Below are 16918 nucleotides of genomic sequence, written 5' to 3'. Positions count from 1 at the left end.
GATTAGAGACACTTACCCTAATTGCAAGGTGGGGACATGTTTCTCAGAATTTTTGCTTCCATTTTGAATACCACCACAAATATGTAACCTGCAGGGATCAGAGTAAACGTATTTTCCTCAGCCCTGGTTTCCCATAGATGCTCTTTGGGGCAGTGATTTTTTTGTATGATTTTTTTGCATGTATAACTCTTCAGACAAACGTTCACAGGTGGCACCTGCAATACAGCCTGACCTTGCCTGTGAAAATTGCTTTAGAAATCTGTCAAGAAGAAATCCATGACTAAGTTTTGGATGGCTTTATTAAAAGACTATGCATATACATGTTTGGTTAATAGAACAAAATTAAGCTATACCACCCAATAATTTCAAACATTCTTTTAATTATCTGAATGTAATTTGGGAAATAGAATACTTATAAAGTACATATATATGTATAATAAAATACAAGAATAGAATGCTTGATACTTTATGATAAAGTACAATGATTAATATTCCAGTCATATCTGAAAGACTTTCTAATTCATGCCATATTTTGATTGGGAGTCATGATAGATATTTTCAAGAGTCTCCAGGGAGATAAAATGCAGAATGGAGTGCAGATTATTCAGGATTGGTCTACAAAGTGATATATGTGCAAGTTCAATCTGTATAATTAAATTCTGACTATTATGTTGGGTTTTTTATTTCAGCAGAGATAATATATCACCCTAAAATGAAAATAATTTTGGATTTGTGCACTATTAAATATAAAATACTTTTGCACATAATTTAGAAACGCAGAACTGCAAAAGTTTGTCAGAAGTTACTAAATATATGTAAGATTTATTGTATGCACTTGGTTTATTTAATCCAGATGTTTGTATTTTGCATACTTTCAGAAAAGATCATATTCAATAGGCAACATCAAAGAAAATTTATGGAGTAATGCAGTCAGAAGAAAATGCGTAATGAAACACTGGACAAAGACATCTTTACATTTGCTGTCAGAATGAATTATGGTTATGAATACATATACCCTAACAGAACGAACTGCATATCAGCTTGTAAGGCATCCAGTGCCATTCTGAGTTTAACTTTGCTGTCTTAATTCTATGCCTAGATTGGTTTAGAGGTCTTTGTTTGTCACCCAGATATACATAGTCCGCTTTGGCTGCTTTGTAAGTTACAGTTTTTCTTTGAAGAATTATTATTTAAGGATCCAGAAAATCCCACTCCCCAATAGCTATTGGTTTTAATACCCATTGTGGACCTGTCAGACTTTTCCAGTTCTTTAAAGTACATTAAGGTAGGAGAGAAGTATTAAGCTGGGGTGGGGAAGGAGACAGGAAAATATTACTGTCTTTTTTTTCCCTTCTCTGTTCTTTCTGTTTTTTAGTGATTTGTTCTTTTGTTCATAGAAAATATATAGTGTTTTTTTTTATTTTATGGGTTAAAGTAAATTTAATTTATATAAGGGAAAAGAAGACTTTTTTTCTCCTTTCACTGTGTTGGAGATTAATCTAGTAAATGTAGGTTTACAGTGAGCTCTTTTATGCAACATCCACATATTTCTCACTGGTAATTCAGGGCTCAGCTCTTCATCTCTTTCTGGCATGCCAAATTTTCTTCTTAGAGAATCATATTACTATTAGAGACATTTGGTTTTAATATTATGAGTGAAGGATGCAAGTTCTTATCCATCAGGCGACATTTCTGAAGTGTTACATTGTGATATGATGGGTTGGTGACTGCTTTTTGGGACTTCATGCTGTGTATGTGCTCAGGGGGGAGAGGAGGGTGGCATCTTTGGAAACAGTCAGACATTATAACGCACACTGAGTAACTTTCATAACTTTTAGAAATAGCACATTAAGGTTAAATTCAAAGTGTCTGTGAGGATCTTGTGAATTGATTACCCAGAAATACCTTTTAACATTAACAGCTGAAGTTAGTGAAAGTGTGAACATACGTGTAACGTGTCAGCTATTAACGTCTAGTCTTCAGTGATGACAACTTTATTAGAATTTTGACTGACTGCATGCTCGTTAACTTTTGGGAATGTATCTTTTCAGGCAGGAGACTTTAAAGTAAAAGTTTAATTTCTAAAACAAAACCCAACAAACAAAAACCACACAAAAAACCTAACCCAACAAGTAACCATAGGAAGTTTCCTAACCTTTTTTTTTTCTAAGGAAGAGCATTTCTGGAGTATATATTAAAAAAAAATGACTTATGTCACAAGTAGATTTCTCAAGTATTACCGTTACCATTGGCTCCCTGCCCTGTGCAGCAGAGGCAGGAAATGTGAGCCAAATCATGTTTTACTTAACAGTTCCTATAGCCTTATACCTCTACAGATTTATGATTTGCTAAGTTTAGAATTGTATCAATTAACTACAACATACTGAGAAGGGAGAGTGTGGTTTGTGTGCCGTGACACATCTACAAATGTTTCTCAAAGAAAAAAAATCTGACGGTTACCTCAATGACATTGCCTTCCAGAAACGCACCATAACTTAATTTACTACTTATTTATTAGGATCAAGAAGAGGAGAGGGATGAAATTCCAGATTTCTTTTGAGCCTCTTCTGGAGCTTAATGGACCAGTTTAAAAGTTTCCTCGCCAAATACAATGGTCCTTTGTTTCCTCCAGTGGCTTCTGCTCCTCAGCAGTCTTCTGATGTTTTGGATGAACTGATTCAAAGGAGAGAAACTATAGAAAACAGGTTGATAAATTGGTGAGTTGCAATATAACAAAGTGGCGAGAGAATATATATGGAAGAAGGAATGACTCCATAAGAATGCCTTCCCTTTCTTTCTCCTCCCTCCCTTCCCTTCTCCCCTTTCTTTTGAGCTGCCATGCATTTTATGTCAAGAATACTCTTTTGTATACTTTTAGGTGTCTTGGTGTTTGCTGATATTTAAACAGGTTTTATTCTACTAGGGTGGAACAAGAAATAATGGCAAAAATTATCAGTGGGATGTACCCGGTTCAGAAAGAAACAGTGCCCAGTGTTAGCACCTCAGAGAGTGAAGACAGTGAGACTGTAACCTCTGACATTGGTAAGTAGGAGTTATTGTTCTCAGCAGATGGATTATCTCAATTTTCAGCTAATTTTAACAAGCTGTGTGGGTAGCTGTTGCCTGAGTGTAAGAGTGGATAATGCTGAACCAGTGATACTATAAAGTGCAAAAGTGCATGCTTTAATTTATGTTGAGACAGAGCAAGTATTATAAGGCCATTGAAATAAATTATCTAAAAAAAAAAAAAAGAAAAAGAACACATAAAACACACCACTGTGCAAATCAACTTCTGTTACTGGCTGTCTAAATCAGATTTGGCATTTTGCTAAGCCTGTAATGTTTGTTTGCCTTTCCTTTGTTAATAGATATGGCAAAAATTACCTCCCTTATAAACGTGTGAGAATGGGAGACAAATGCATTTCTCCTGTGATGTCACTGCCCTTCTCTGCTCCCTTCTTTTATGATCCTGAATTGCTTCTCTACTGTTGTTTCTTTATCTGTAAAATTAAAAAAATCACTTTTTGCAAGGGAATGTTTAAAAGTTCATGGAGAATAAAGTACGTGGCTGCAGTACAGTACATGCATTGTAAGAAGTCAGACCTGGATGTGTGCTTTGCATTTCTTCATTTTCAGTTGAAGTTGCAGGTGGTGGAGGATTTCAACTCTTTATCAATGCTGGTGTGCCTGTGGACTCAGAAATGATAAGTCATTTCGTAAATGAAGCTCTCAGTGAGACAGTTGCGACCATGCTGGGTAACAAGCAGGCCCAGAAAGCAGTTCCTGCTACAAATGTTCTTCCAAGTACAACGATTACGATGGTAAGAGACCATTTTATTTAAGCTTTCCTACTGAAGTTCTGAGGGATAATTTCTTCATGGCATGATGGTGTTCAACTGTGTGTGAGACAAAGATGACTGAAAAAGACTGATGAACTGAATGTGCATGATTTGCATTTTTTTGTTTATTCCTTATTATACCCCAGCAAGCAACAAGATTAAATCTATTTCACTTTAAAAAAAAAAAAGAAAAAAAAATTCCTTTGTGCTTCATGCAACGTGCTTTATTTATTTATTTTAAGGCTGAGCACAAACCTGATTTCTAAGGGAAAGATTTGGTACTTAATTTCATGCTGTCAAAAGACAGCTCATGTTATCTGCAACAAAAATATCTATGCTACTTTCTTGTGAAGAAATGAAATATGAAGCAACTCATTTCTTTATATAATAAGAAATAGAAGCTGAGAGCGATATTATTTGTGGTCTTACGGGCTTGCAGCCATTCTTTAATATCTGTAAAAATGAGTATTAATTCTTTCTAAGTTTTGAGTTCAGTAGTTTTCAGTAAATGCTTAAATGATTAGTAGAGCTTCCTGTAATACAGGATAATTTCCTCTGTTCCCTTTGATAATCAAATGACAGCTGGCTCTTATTTTGATAATAACATGCCTGTGCTACAGTCTGGTGTTGTATAATGTCTTTGGGATGAATGTGGAAATTGCTGTGCTTAGAAATCTAACTGTTCAAAGCTTTGTGGAAAGTGAGATCAATTATTCTATTCTGCTACAGCGCATATAGACTGAAATACCACCTAGTGCCTGCTGTAAGTGACAGAGTATTCTGTAGTCAAAAGTAATCATTTCACTGCTGTAGGCTTAAATACAGCCATCCTGCATCTAAAGAGCTCTTCCCCACTCCATCAGAGATTAAGGAGAGTATGATGTTAAAGAGGACTGTTCTTTGTAGTTTGTTCTTCTGATACTTAGAAACCTCTTCTGATAACCCTTCTACGTTTACTAATGGCCCTCTTAAGCCTTCTTGTTTCTGTACCAGCTTAAATGGAAAGGTCCTTAGGCTGAAATGGTTGTTTTCTCCTTACTATATATACTCATTTGCACACTTCAAGAGATTAGTTTTATCCTTTTTGGCCTTTGTTTGATTAAGCTAAATAAAGCAATCATCCATAGGTGTACCATTTTTTGACTGTTGCTGATGGGCAGCACTTTTATGTTTTCCACTTTAGATTGGTCTTGACCACAGGTAACACTAATATGCTAATAGACATTTTTAATAGTAATGTAGTATGCAAGATAAGGTTTCCTCAGTGCCTTGTGCTATAGTGATACTCTCCTGCCTTTATTGGAATCTCAGGTAGCTAATTATGTTTTTTTTAAAGTCTTTCCACATCTGTGGCTAACAGTTATCCTTTGGATAACTTGTGCAGTTGTAAGTTTTTTGGTTTTTTTTTCCTTCTCCTTTTTCCATTTCTGCTCAGCTTATAGTGGAAGTTCTTGAATATGTAGTTTATGCATTCTTGATCTACCCCTTCTCACCATGAAGTTTCCTATCTAGAACTTCAACTGCCCAGTTACCAAGTTCTTTGGTGTTCACAATGTCACGCAGTTGTGTGTGAGCTGCCAAATGTGTTAGCGTGTTCCACTTCCCGTGAGAGTTTTTAATAAAAGTCATCAGTCTGAGGATTTATTCTTCACAAACTAGCCTGGAAGCCTTCCTTTAGCCCCATTATCTTGTTTTCTTTATGAAATGTCAGAGAATAAGACTGGAAAAAACCTGGAAAGGTTCATCATATTCCTCCATAGCAGGCTAAATGACAACCATCATACTTGCTTGTCAGATTTGGCTCCATTACTGTCATTTTTTAAGGAACATCACAGCTGTGTGCTTATTTTAGTGCTTTACTGTCTTGACTATTGCTTTGTTTGTAATCTTCTCTTTAGCTGATTCTCTCACCATAAAATTATCATACTGACTCAATTTTATCAATGTCACAAATTATTTTCTTGCTTAACATTGTATCAAGTACTTTATTAAAATTCATATAATCATAGAATTTGTATTTCGACTGGACATTAGGAAGCATTTCTTTACCAAGAGAATGGTCAAACACTGGAACAGGCTTCCCAGAGAGCTGGTCGATGCCCCAAGCCTGGCAGTGTTTAAGAGGCATTTGGACAATGCCCTTAACAACATGCTTTAACTTTTGGTCAGCCCTGAATTGGTCAGGCAGTTGGAATACATGATAGTTGTAGGACCTTTCCAACTGCAATATTCTATTCTGTTTTATTCTATTCTATTCTATACGTAATGATTTCCAAATGTAATACTTCTAATGCATAATTTACTGGTTTTTAATTTATTTTGTCCAGGCATACCATTTAGCCTGGTGCAGCTTTGTTTAGGTGGAGGAGTTAGGCCCATGAAGCATGTATATAAGCAACAACTGTTCCTGTTCTGTGATAACCTGCCTTTCTCAGCTATCTTCAGGGATACTTGGAAGATAGGAATTTTGCATTGAGATAATAACTGTGGTTACGATTTTTTTTTCCCTCAGGAGTCTCTTGTGCCTACTCCATTGCCAACACCCCAGGCCACACCACCACAAACACCACCTTCAGAAAAAGAATTGCCTCCGGTCAAAACTCCAGAGTCTTCTCTGTCTCTTACAGAAATGAGTGGGGATGTTCAAGAACACGAAAAAATTAAAGAAACAGGTAGTGAAAATAATAATTGACATTTAGAAGTACCAAATATGCTTTAATCTACTGCCTTTAATTTTCTTCTTCAAAGACATATTATCTCTCAGGATAAATATTCTTGAGGCTATAATTCAAGTGGGAACTCATGTAGTACAAAAATTATGGGCTAATTCATATAAAAAGCAAACATCTTCCTTTTGGTAACAGTTCTGTTTTCAAACTTAATGCACATTTTTATGGTCTGTGTGATTTCTACCCCTCCCAGCCCCTCCACACTTTTTCACATCAGAAACATAGCTGTCTTCTGCTTCTTCCTGTGTTTCTAATGTTAATTAAGCCAAATTTACACTCTCCAAGTAAAGCAGCTTAGTTTTTAAAATGCAGAGCAGTCTCCCTTATTAAAGGAAATAAGCAATAGAGGTTTTATTCTAGCTCCTTCAGATGCCAACACTGTACTTAAAAGAAACTAGTCAATCTAGTCTTGTCTCCATAACTATCAAAAGGTGTCACAAACATTACAAGGGCTTAGTGGAACCGACTAACTCTCTGTCTGAGATTTACTTCCTGCTTTCCTTTCTGATCTGAAATTTGTCTTCACACACGCAGGAGTTGACATTCCACCTGCCACTACTCGTGTTGGCACAGCTGTGGTTACCCCTGTCAATACGCCTCCTAGGACAACCACACCAAGCCCTCCTGCCTTAGAATGGGTCTCCGAAACTGCAAAAATGGCAAGTCCAAAGCCTCCAAACCCATGGAATGATGCAGAACTTCCTCTGGAAGAAGAGAAACCCAGTCCTTTAACTGAAGAACAATTCCATCCCAAGGCTGTGTGAGTTGAACAGGCTGCACAGTTTTTTCATTTCTTAAAAAAATATTATTTCTACATATATCCTCAAAAAGTCAGTAGAGAAGTTTTTAATGTGAATATCAGGAGGCATTGAGATAAGCCAGGATTCTTTTTTTTCAAATTGCTTGACTTATATTTTGAAGAAAAATGTGAAATCAGGACCTTCCTCAGAGTTTATTGGTCCTTATTCATTGTGCTGTTGAACGTTGTACTTAGTAAAAAGGTATTGTTACACCTGCCAGTAATAAATGTAGCAACAATGAAATATTGTATTATTAGCATTTTATTTTTTTCTGTTACCTCAGTGGGAATACGCCTGGTAATTTTTAGTTATAACCAGAAATTCATTAATAATGTTATGTAAGCATGTTGGTTTTTGAACTGTTCTGTAAAATTCTGTGCTCTTTCATTTGAAAAAATACCTGCAAATTAATTTCTTTTCAGTGTTGATTTAAGGCTTTAGTCTATTTTGTTCAATGTATTTTGTTGTATTCACAATGCATATTCTTACGTTATAGTGAGATGTCAGTGGCTAATGATGAGGAACCAGAGGCCTTGATTTTACCATCTCAGCAGTCGGCAGCGAGGCCTTTCGAATCGCTCCCTTGCAATCCACAGGTTCCATCACCTGTGCCTACAGTTAGTTCTGGGCAGTCCACACAGGAAAGCAGCTCTGCCCTCACAGAAACAGAAACAGAAACGGAAACTGCAGACAGACACATCTCAGAAGGGGAGGTGCTCTTCAGCTATGGACAGGTGGTGGCTGCAAGAGGTAACTAACTAGACAAATTTGTAGAAATTAGGATTTGGATTATTTTTTTTTATTTATAAAATTCTCTTCCAGTCTACTGAAGTTATATTTCATACATTTTCTGATAAAACTGCAAGCATTATCCTGGTCCTTAATTTTCAGTTTATAGTTTTGGATTTAAGAGACCTCATTGCTCTCTTTGTTTTCTCTGAACAAAATGCTTCTGCTTACTAACGAAAAGAGATTAAATCTGCTCTTTTGTCATAATGTCATTGGGACTGTCTTGCACAAGTACCATGTGGTACGACGTACTAAGTTTTTACTGAAAGAGAAGTATAAGAGTAATTTTCTTGGAAGCTGAAAATATGGCTTTGTAATACACATCCGGTAGTAGGAATTTCCAGCTTTACTAAAGCACTGTGTTGCAATTATTAAAGAATGTGGCCTTGGCCTTCTTTAACATAACTTGCATGTTTTTTAATATCTGTAACTTAAAATATTTTTCAGCATTAGCAGAAGGAGGACTGTCTCTTCCAAACCTCACTGAAAGCTTAAAGAGTACTTTACAAGATGCCAATGAAATGGTAAGGAAATGTTTCACAAGGAAATGGAGTTAGTGTGGTATTCTACCTTGAGCATCTTGATAAATTGGATGCACTTTAAGCATTTTCACTTATAAACTTTTTAAATTTACGCTTTTAAACTGTACACTTACAAAGAATGTTAGAATTTCAGAGCTCCAAAGAAAAAAACCACATTATACAAACTAACTTATATTAAAAAAGAGTTGAATGATTTAATATACTTCTGTAGGTGAGAGATAGCTAATACCCATTTTCATCTCTTTATTGTTTTCAGTTTTAAGACATCTTAAACAGAATAGAATGTTGTTGTGCTCTGAGCTGTTTCAGCTTTGAGCTATCTTTTAATTGCTTGTATGCTTAAATTATTAAAGTAGGTTAGCTGAGGCTGGAGTTAAAGCTGCTTAAAACACAGAATCACAGAATGTTAGGGATTGGAAGGGACCTGGAAAGATCATCTAGTCCAATCCCCCTGCCGGGGCAGGATTGCCTAGACCATATCACACAGGAACGCGTCCAGGCGGGTTTTCAATGTCTCCAGAGAAGGCGACTCCACAATCTCTCTGGGCAGCCCGTTCCAGGGTTCAGCGGTCACCCTCACCGTAAAGAAGTTATTCCTCATATTTATGCGGAACCTCCTGTGTTCCAGCTTGCACCCATTGGCCCCTTTTAGGGAAAATTTGGGGGGTTTTTTGGTGGGGGGTCTGTCAAGGGATGTCCTGAGAAGAGCCTGGCTCCATCACCTCATGACACTTGCCCTTACATTATTTATAAACATTAATGAGGTCACCCTCAGTCTCCTACTCCTTCTGTAAGCTAAAGAGACCCAGCTCCCTCAGGTGCCTCTTCCTGCATAAGGGAGTAGATTGTTCCACTCCCTTAATCATCTTTGTGTCCGCTGCGCGGGACTCTCTCCTAGCAGTTCCCTGTCCTTCTGTGAACTGAGAGGCCCAGAACTGGACACAATATTCCAGATGCGGCCTCAGCAGGGCAGAGTAGAGGGGGAAGAGAACCTCTCTTGACCTGCTAACCACACCCCTTCTAATACAGCCCTGGATGCCATTGGCCTTCTTGGCCACAAGGGCACATTCCTGGCTCATGGTCATCCTGCTGTCCACTAGGACCCCCAGGTCCCTTTCCCCTATGCTGCTCTCCAACAGGTCTGTCCCCAACTTGTACTGATACATGGGGTTGTTCTTGCCCAGATGCAGGACTCTACACTTGCCCTTGTTATATTTCATTAAATTTCTCCCCGCCCAACTCTCCAGCCTGTCTAGGTCCCTCTGAATGGCTGCGCAGCCTTCTGGCGCGTCAGCCACTCCTCCCAGTTTTGTGTCATCAGCGAACTTGCTGACAGTGCACTCTATTCCCTCATCCAAGTCATTAATGAATATATTGAATAGTACTGGTCCCAGTACCGACCCTTGAGGGACTCCGCTAGACACAGGCCTCCAACTGGACTCAGTCCCATTGACCACCACTCTCTGGCTTCTTTCCTTCAGCCAGTTCACAATCCACCTCACTACCTGATCATCCAGACCACACTTCCTCCGTTTAGCTGCGAGGATGCTGTGGGAGACCGTGTCAAACGCTTTACTGAAATCGAGATAGACCACATCCACAGCTTTACCATCATCTATCCACCGGGTTATGTCCTCATAAAAGGCTATCAAGTTGGTTGAGCAAGACTTCCCGTTGGTGAAGCCATGCTGAGTGTCCCTAATGATCCCCCTATCCTTGATGTGCCTAGAGACAGCACCAAGGACAAGTTGCTCCATCACCTTTCCGGGGATGGAGGTGAGGCTGACCGGTCTATAGTTCCCCGGGTCCTCCTTCTTGCCCTTTTTGAAGACTGGAGTGACATTCGCTTTCCTCCAGTCCTCAGGCACCTCTCCCGTTGCCCACGACTTAGCAAAGATGATGGAGAGTGGCCTAGCAATGACTTCCGCCAGCTCCCTCAGCACCCGCGGGTGCATCCCATCAGGGCCCATGGATTTATGGACGTCCAGATTGTTTAATTGGTCCCTGACCCAGCCCTCATCTCCCAAGACAGATTCCTCCTCTATCCTGACTTCTGGGGCCTCAGGGGTCCGGGGCTCCTCAGGACAGCCTCCAGCAGTATAGACAGAGGCAAAGAAGGCCTAAACTTCAGTATAGTTTTTTTATCTGATGTCTACTTTAGTCCATTGTCCTGGAAGCCTCCCAAGTCAAGGTATTCTCCATTCCCTTTCTCTGTTAACACTTTTCCTAAAATGCCTGGACTTTCTCTCTGTGTAATGCCTGTTGGTTGGACATAGCTGCCATATAAATGATAGTATCGGGTAGAGTAATACTATGCTTAAACCAAACTGTTTTCTTTATGAAAGAATAAAAAAATTGATAGTGAAGTTGTAATAGTGTTGGTTGGAAGGGACCTCCAGAGGGATTTCTAAAACCTTCCTGGGCTGCCTGCACAATGCTGTACGGCTCTTCTGGAAGATGTCCAGATAGTTGAAATCTGCCATGAGGATGAAGACCTGCAGTCATCAGACCCCTGTTAATGTTTTGTAGAAAGCTTCCTCTTACTTTCTGTTGGTCAGATGGTCTGAAGCAGACCCTGCCCACAAACACCCCCAGTGTTCCTTTCTCCTCTCATCCTATCTCCAACCATCAGTGGGCACATGGAGGTCTGTGAATTCAAGGAGTGATTTGACCTGGGACTGAAAACTGGCTGAGCTACTGGGCTGAAAGTGTTGTGGTTGGTGGCACAAAGTCCAGCTGGAGACCAGTCACTAGTGGTGTATGCAGGGGTCAATACTAGCACCAGTGCTGTTTAACGTATTCAGTAATGACTAAGATGATGGGACAGACTGCATCATCAGTGAGTTTGCAGATGATACAAAACTGGTTGATACACCAGAGGGTGTGCCATTCATTCAGAGGGACTTCACTGGGCTGGAGAAATGGGCTGACAGGAATCTCATTAAGATTAACAAGGGGAAATGTCATGTCCCGCATCTGAGGAGGAGCAACTCCATGCACAAGTACATGCTGGGGGCTGACCAGCTGGAAAGCAGTGTTGCAGAAAAGAACCTGGGGATCCTGGTGGACAAGTGGAACATGGACCAGCAATATGCCCTTATGGCAAAGAAGGCTGTCATCCTTTGCTGCATTAGGAAGAGCATTGCCAGCAGGTCAAGGGAGGTGGTCCTTCCCCTTTAATCAGTACTGGTGAGATAGCATTTGGAGTATTGTGTCCAGTTATGAGCTCTCCAGTACAAGACAGATAAGGATTTACTGGAGTGAGTCCAGCAAAGGGCTACAAAAATGATAAAAAGGTTGGTGCATCTGTCATATGGGGAACGACTGAGAGACTCTGGGTCATTTAGCCTGGAGAAGAGAAGGCTTGGGGAGGGGATCTTATCAATGTGTATAAATACTTGGTGGGAAGGAGTAAGGAAGACAGAGCCGGACTCTTCTGAGTGGTGCCCAGTGAAAAGCCAGGAAGTAGTGGACACAGCCTGAAATTCAGGAAATTCTGTTTAAACATAAGAAATGTTTTTAATGGGCGTGGCCAAACACTGGAAGAGGTGCAGCCTTGTGCAGTCAGGTTGGTCTAGACAATCTCCAGAGGTACCTTCCAACCTCAGTAATGCAAAGTTTGAATGCCCTAGAGAGGAGCCCTCTTTTCTTCTCCCTGCCTATCCTTCCTAAACATTTCTACCCATACATGGCCATACTCCACTTGTGCATACTTTCCCATCGAATATCCATGATTTCATTCATGTCATAGTTGTGGGACTGTGCCCTGAACTTGCATATCTTTCTGTCTGTTGTCCAGACTCTGCCATTGGAGTGTATAGGCACATGAGGAGAATGCCCTCCCTCTTGATCAAGATAGCAAAAGTTCCCTTTGTGGGCTTCCCTTTGAATACCTCCTCTGTCTGCTGCACTTACTCTCTTAAACTCTGTTATCAGGTCAGCCTAACTTAAAGTTCTCTTCCTCAGGTTAGAAAGCTTGCCTGTGAAGGCATTCTTCCTTCTCTTTGTCAACTGGATCACAACTCTTTCCAATAGTCCTCCATCCTCAAACTAGGCTCTCTAGCTGGGCTTATCCTTGCTCCTGAGAGCAGCTCTGCAGCCAGATCGTTGCTGGCAACCAATATGTGTGAGGATTTAACTGTTTCCCTGAACTCTGGAGGCCTAAAAGACCTTGTTCTTCACTAAGTATTGCAGTCATATATCAAATAAACACTGTGCATGTCTGTGAGTAAAAGGAGAAAGCAGCATGTCATCAGTTTGCTTATTTTTAAATGCCTAGATTTTCATGACGCAAGTTCTCAGTGTGGGAACTGGAACAACTTACTATAAAAGAAAAAAGCTTAATTGTGAACTAAAGTAAGAATGATTCGAGTTCCTACAAAAACCAGTTTTGGATCATGGATTATGTGGATTTTGTTTCTTTGTTTTAGGATTATGATCCTCCCAGTGAAGGGCAAGTGGTGAGAAGGCTGCATAAAGGCTACCACAGGGATCCTGTCCTGACTCTTTTAGCCAAATTAAATCAAGCACCTGTTGCTGCAGAAGAAGGAATGTACCATTTGGAGGTAAATTACAGCCCTTTTCCTTCCAATACAGTAGTTTTGAAGTGATACTTTCTTACTCAAAAGTAGATAAAATATTTCAAGCTTATCCTTCCTGTTGGCTGTAGAACAGGTTCATACGCTTCATTCCCTGCTGGAAGTGATCCCACTTCTCTTGGCTATGTTTGTGTGAGACGTTTTAAAAACACTGAAGGTTAAGTGGTATTACAAACAAGTTGGCTGTACATGGTGTCACACGTACCTAGTTTTCAAGGTGTGTATGTGACTGTTCCCAGTGTACCAGATTTGTCCTGTCATTTTGAACACCAGGGAAGTTTTCTGTCACTTCAGCTATATAGGTGGTATGTTTAGCAGTACAAGTTCACTGCACTTAACAGCCATACGAGTGTTTTAGGAAGGTATGAAGAATTACTCGGCAAATGTTTACATGCACTTTTGCACATGCTGTTGATACTGATCTTGGAACAAAACGTCAAAATGTACATATTCAGTTGGCAGAAGAAACAGACTAGCAGAAAAATATAACTATCTGCATCACAAAGGACAAAAGTCATTTTTTGTCATGCATCTATTTTCTATGTGGAAGATAGTTTGGACTGGATGTCTATTCTAACTGACACAGCTGGAGAAATGTTTAAAGGAAATGAACTTTGAAGACTGCTATATGGGTCGTGAACACCTTTATTTATGGCAGATCTTGCTTTGTGTGGTTTTATTGATGCATATGCAGTTTCTTCCTTCTGTCTTGGTCACTTTAGTCTAAATAATTACTAACTTCACTCGCCACCTTAACTGCTCCTTTGTCTGTCTGTATTTTGCTTAATGAGCTCTGGTGGATGGACTTAGTGAAAAGCTTTCTACAGTGTCAGCTCTGAGTCTGAGTGTAATTGTAGTGACATTTTCTCATCAGCACTGCCAATTACAAATGCATCTCTAATTTGCTTTTTCCCTTGCCCCATAGTCACAGACTGCTCAGTCTGTCCATACGAGACACTAATAGACTCCCCCCCAGATTCTGGCAAGGTGTGTGCAAGCATACCTTCTTGTTTATAAGAGAAAGAATATTCTCCTGGATGTTACTAGCATTGCCTTAGAATGATACTGTGCACATGTGTGTATGTGTATTCAACCTGTTTTCCTGCACAGAAGCAAACTGTTTCTTCTCTGCAGCGTTGAAAGTCAGAATCCAGAGAACCATCCCTATTTTAAGTGCCATCCAAAGCTACTTAAAAATTGAACTTCTTATCTGACATGCTATACAACAGAGAGCTTTTAGATGCTTACAATGTTACAAGGTCAGGTAGTCAACAATGGCCATATGTGTAACATTAAAGACTTCATGTGCTAAAAGTATAACTTAGGTTCTGATCATGTTGGGATACCACTATCAAAATAAGTGATGTTCTTTGTCTGTAAGTGATTCTTTTCTGTCCAGCACTGACAAATGTAGATCCTGCTTTCAAACCCAGTTAGGTGATATCTCTTCAGTTTCAGTTTTCTATATTCAATGCTAATAGTATAGGCTTAAGTTTATGTATGCTGTAAAGGTTAATGTAATTAGATAGCAATGCCTGGTTTTGGAAGAAATACATTGGGTTTTTTTTATAACTGCTGTTCTGATGACGCTGTTCCATGTAGGATTCTGATGATAGTGTCGGGGAGCTCAGTGAAGGTCAAAGACCGAGGCTGACCAGAGCAGCAGAGAGAATCCTAATGGGACATTCAGTTTATATGGACCATCCAACTGCTCGGACTTCTGAGAACCAGGGTTTCCGTTCTCCATCGCCAGGGCAGCTTGCTCACATTGGAGGTACAATTAGACTGTTACTTCTTCTCTGTGATATTTATGTGGATTCTGAGTGTTTTCTATAACAGTAAAATAATTTCAGAGAGTATGTTCAAAATCCAATATTAAAAATTCACAGGCAATTGCTGCAATGAAATGATTAGCATTCCTATTCTGAGAACTGGATTTAATTCAAGCTGTGTCTTCACTCTTCTTTGTCTATAATATTCTACGATTTGAACAAAAACTGTGCCAAATATCCACTTGCCTATCGAAAAGTTGATTGTAAAGTATGTATTTTATTCTTTTAAGTCAAATTCAGTTCTCAAAAACACTTAGTTTGACCATTCTTAAAGTTGGTTTCCTTAGGACGGGTATTAACACCAGCAGTTCAAGCTGCTTCTCTCTGTCCCCTTACACAGCACTCCTCCTCATTGATTTTATCACTCCATCAAGGTGATACTGCAGTGTCTCGTAATTGGTAATATATTTTAGCTTCATATATTGCTGTAACAATATAGAAGTTCTTTTTTTCCCAAATGGGTAGCTGAGGCGCACACATAATGGCTTGTACTAAGTAGTGCAGGAATATGTTGCTGTGGTAATTAATTTCACTAGTTTCTTTTCAACTAGTTTCTTTTCTTTGAAACTAGTGCTGTAACCTCTGGCCCATCCTTCCTCTCCCCTATCTTTTTATCCCAGTTTCTCTACTGTTATCTGAAAGTGTACTTCTATACTTGATTAATTAAACTGCTGCAAGCTCATAGAAACTCTTTTTGTTGAGTGTGATTTTAAATATGATTAAACTAAACTGAAATCATTATTAAGCTGTCAAAACATAAATGTGGTTGCAGTGATTCATAAAAGTTCTGTAAACTAAAGTGATCAAACAGCTATTTTTCTGTCCTTTTAATTTTCACGTTTGTGAATTTGACAAGAGAAGCATATCTCACATTATCAGCCCTTGACCAGTAGGAAGTGGCTTGAAATTGAACGTGTTCAACATGTGGCAAAAATTTTCTCAGACAAATAAGAGTATTTATTTATTTTTGAACTGATTCACATTTGAACTGGTTATACAGAGAGTAAGCTTTTTAAGGTAGGTGTTACCTGACGTTTTGGACCAGCTACACCACTGTCAGCCTTGAAAATACATTCTAGTACATTACATATTATCAAACTTTTACTTGAAAGTATTTTGTTGAATGTTGTTTGGAGATTGGTTACGTTAGGCTTCCTGGCAAAGGACTAGGTAATGCTACTATCCCTTTCTCTGAGTCACTTCTTTAACTCTATGTTGTTAGAGTACAGTCAGCATTAAGAACACTGATGTGGGAATACATCAGTGATCTAGATCAATCTGCTCTAAGTCTCTGATAGTGCTCAGGACCATATAGAGAGTTAGAGGCAAGGTAATGTGAAGACCTGTCTACTAGGGATATTTCTTTCTTACCCAGACTGTCCATAGCTGTGTCTGGCATAACATGTTTGTATCTTCTCTCTCTTTTTAAAATCTATTTAATTTCATTTAGGATGCTGTTTGCCTGTCCTGTAAATACTAACACTTTGCAAAACCACCTCCTGCGTGTAGTGGTAATCTAACAGCAGTGTGTTTCTCTATTAATTTTTTATGTTCGTCTCTCTAAATCTTGTACTATTGTTTCTGTTGTAGTATTTTCTTAGAGGAGGCAAGGGACCTGAACATACAACCATAGGAGAATGCCCTGTGCTTTTACACAATCCATACTAATCCCAGACTGAGTTTTTATTGCATTCTGATGATTTTTAACTTAGCTTCCCTCCCTCCCCACCTCTGAACACACAGCACAGTATTCATTGACATTGCTAAGGAAACAACATTGTCTAACAGC

At 39.2% G+C, this 16918-nt stretch overlaps 1 protein-coding gene across 1 annotated transcript in view; it reads left to right on the top strand.

Moving 5' to 3' along the window:
* The window catches only part of KIAA0586 (KIAA0586 ortholog), a 79243-nt gene that overhangs the window by 29527 nt on the left and 32798 nt on the right, over positions 1-16918 (top strand). The window contains 11 exon segments of the mRNA XM_068398218.1: positions 2519-2554; positions 2556-2582; positions 2584-2717; positions 2924-3042; positions 3637-3821; positions 6352-6511; positions 7103-7328; positions 7865-8118; positions 8605-8681; positions 13130-13264; positions 14900-15071. Of these exon segments, the coding sequence (XP_068254319.1) occupies positions 2519-2554; positions 2556-2582; positions 2584-2717; positions 2924-3042; positions 3637-3821; positions 6352-6511; positions 7103-7328; positions 7865-8118; positions 8605-8681; positions 13130-13264; positions 14900-15071 (1525 nt within the window).

Source organism: Nyctibius grandis, chromosome 4 (assembly GCF_013368605.1).
Source record: "Nyctibius grandis isolate bNycGra1 chromosome 4, bNycGra1.pri, whole genome shotgun sequence".
Lineage (NCBI taxonomy): Eukaryota > Metazoa > Chordata > Aves > Nyctibiiformes > Nyctibiidae > Nyctibius > Nyctibius grandis.
Note: the sequence above shows the minus strand (reverse complement) of the source record. Positions and strands in the feature narration are given on the sequence as shown.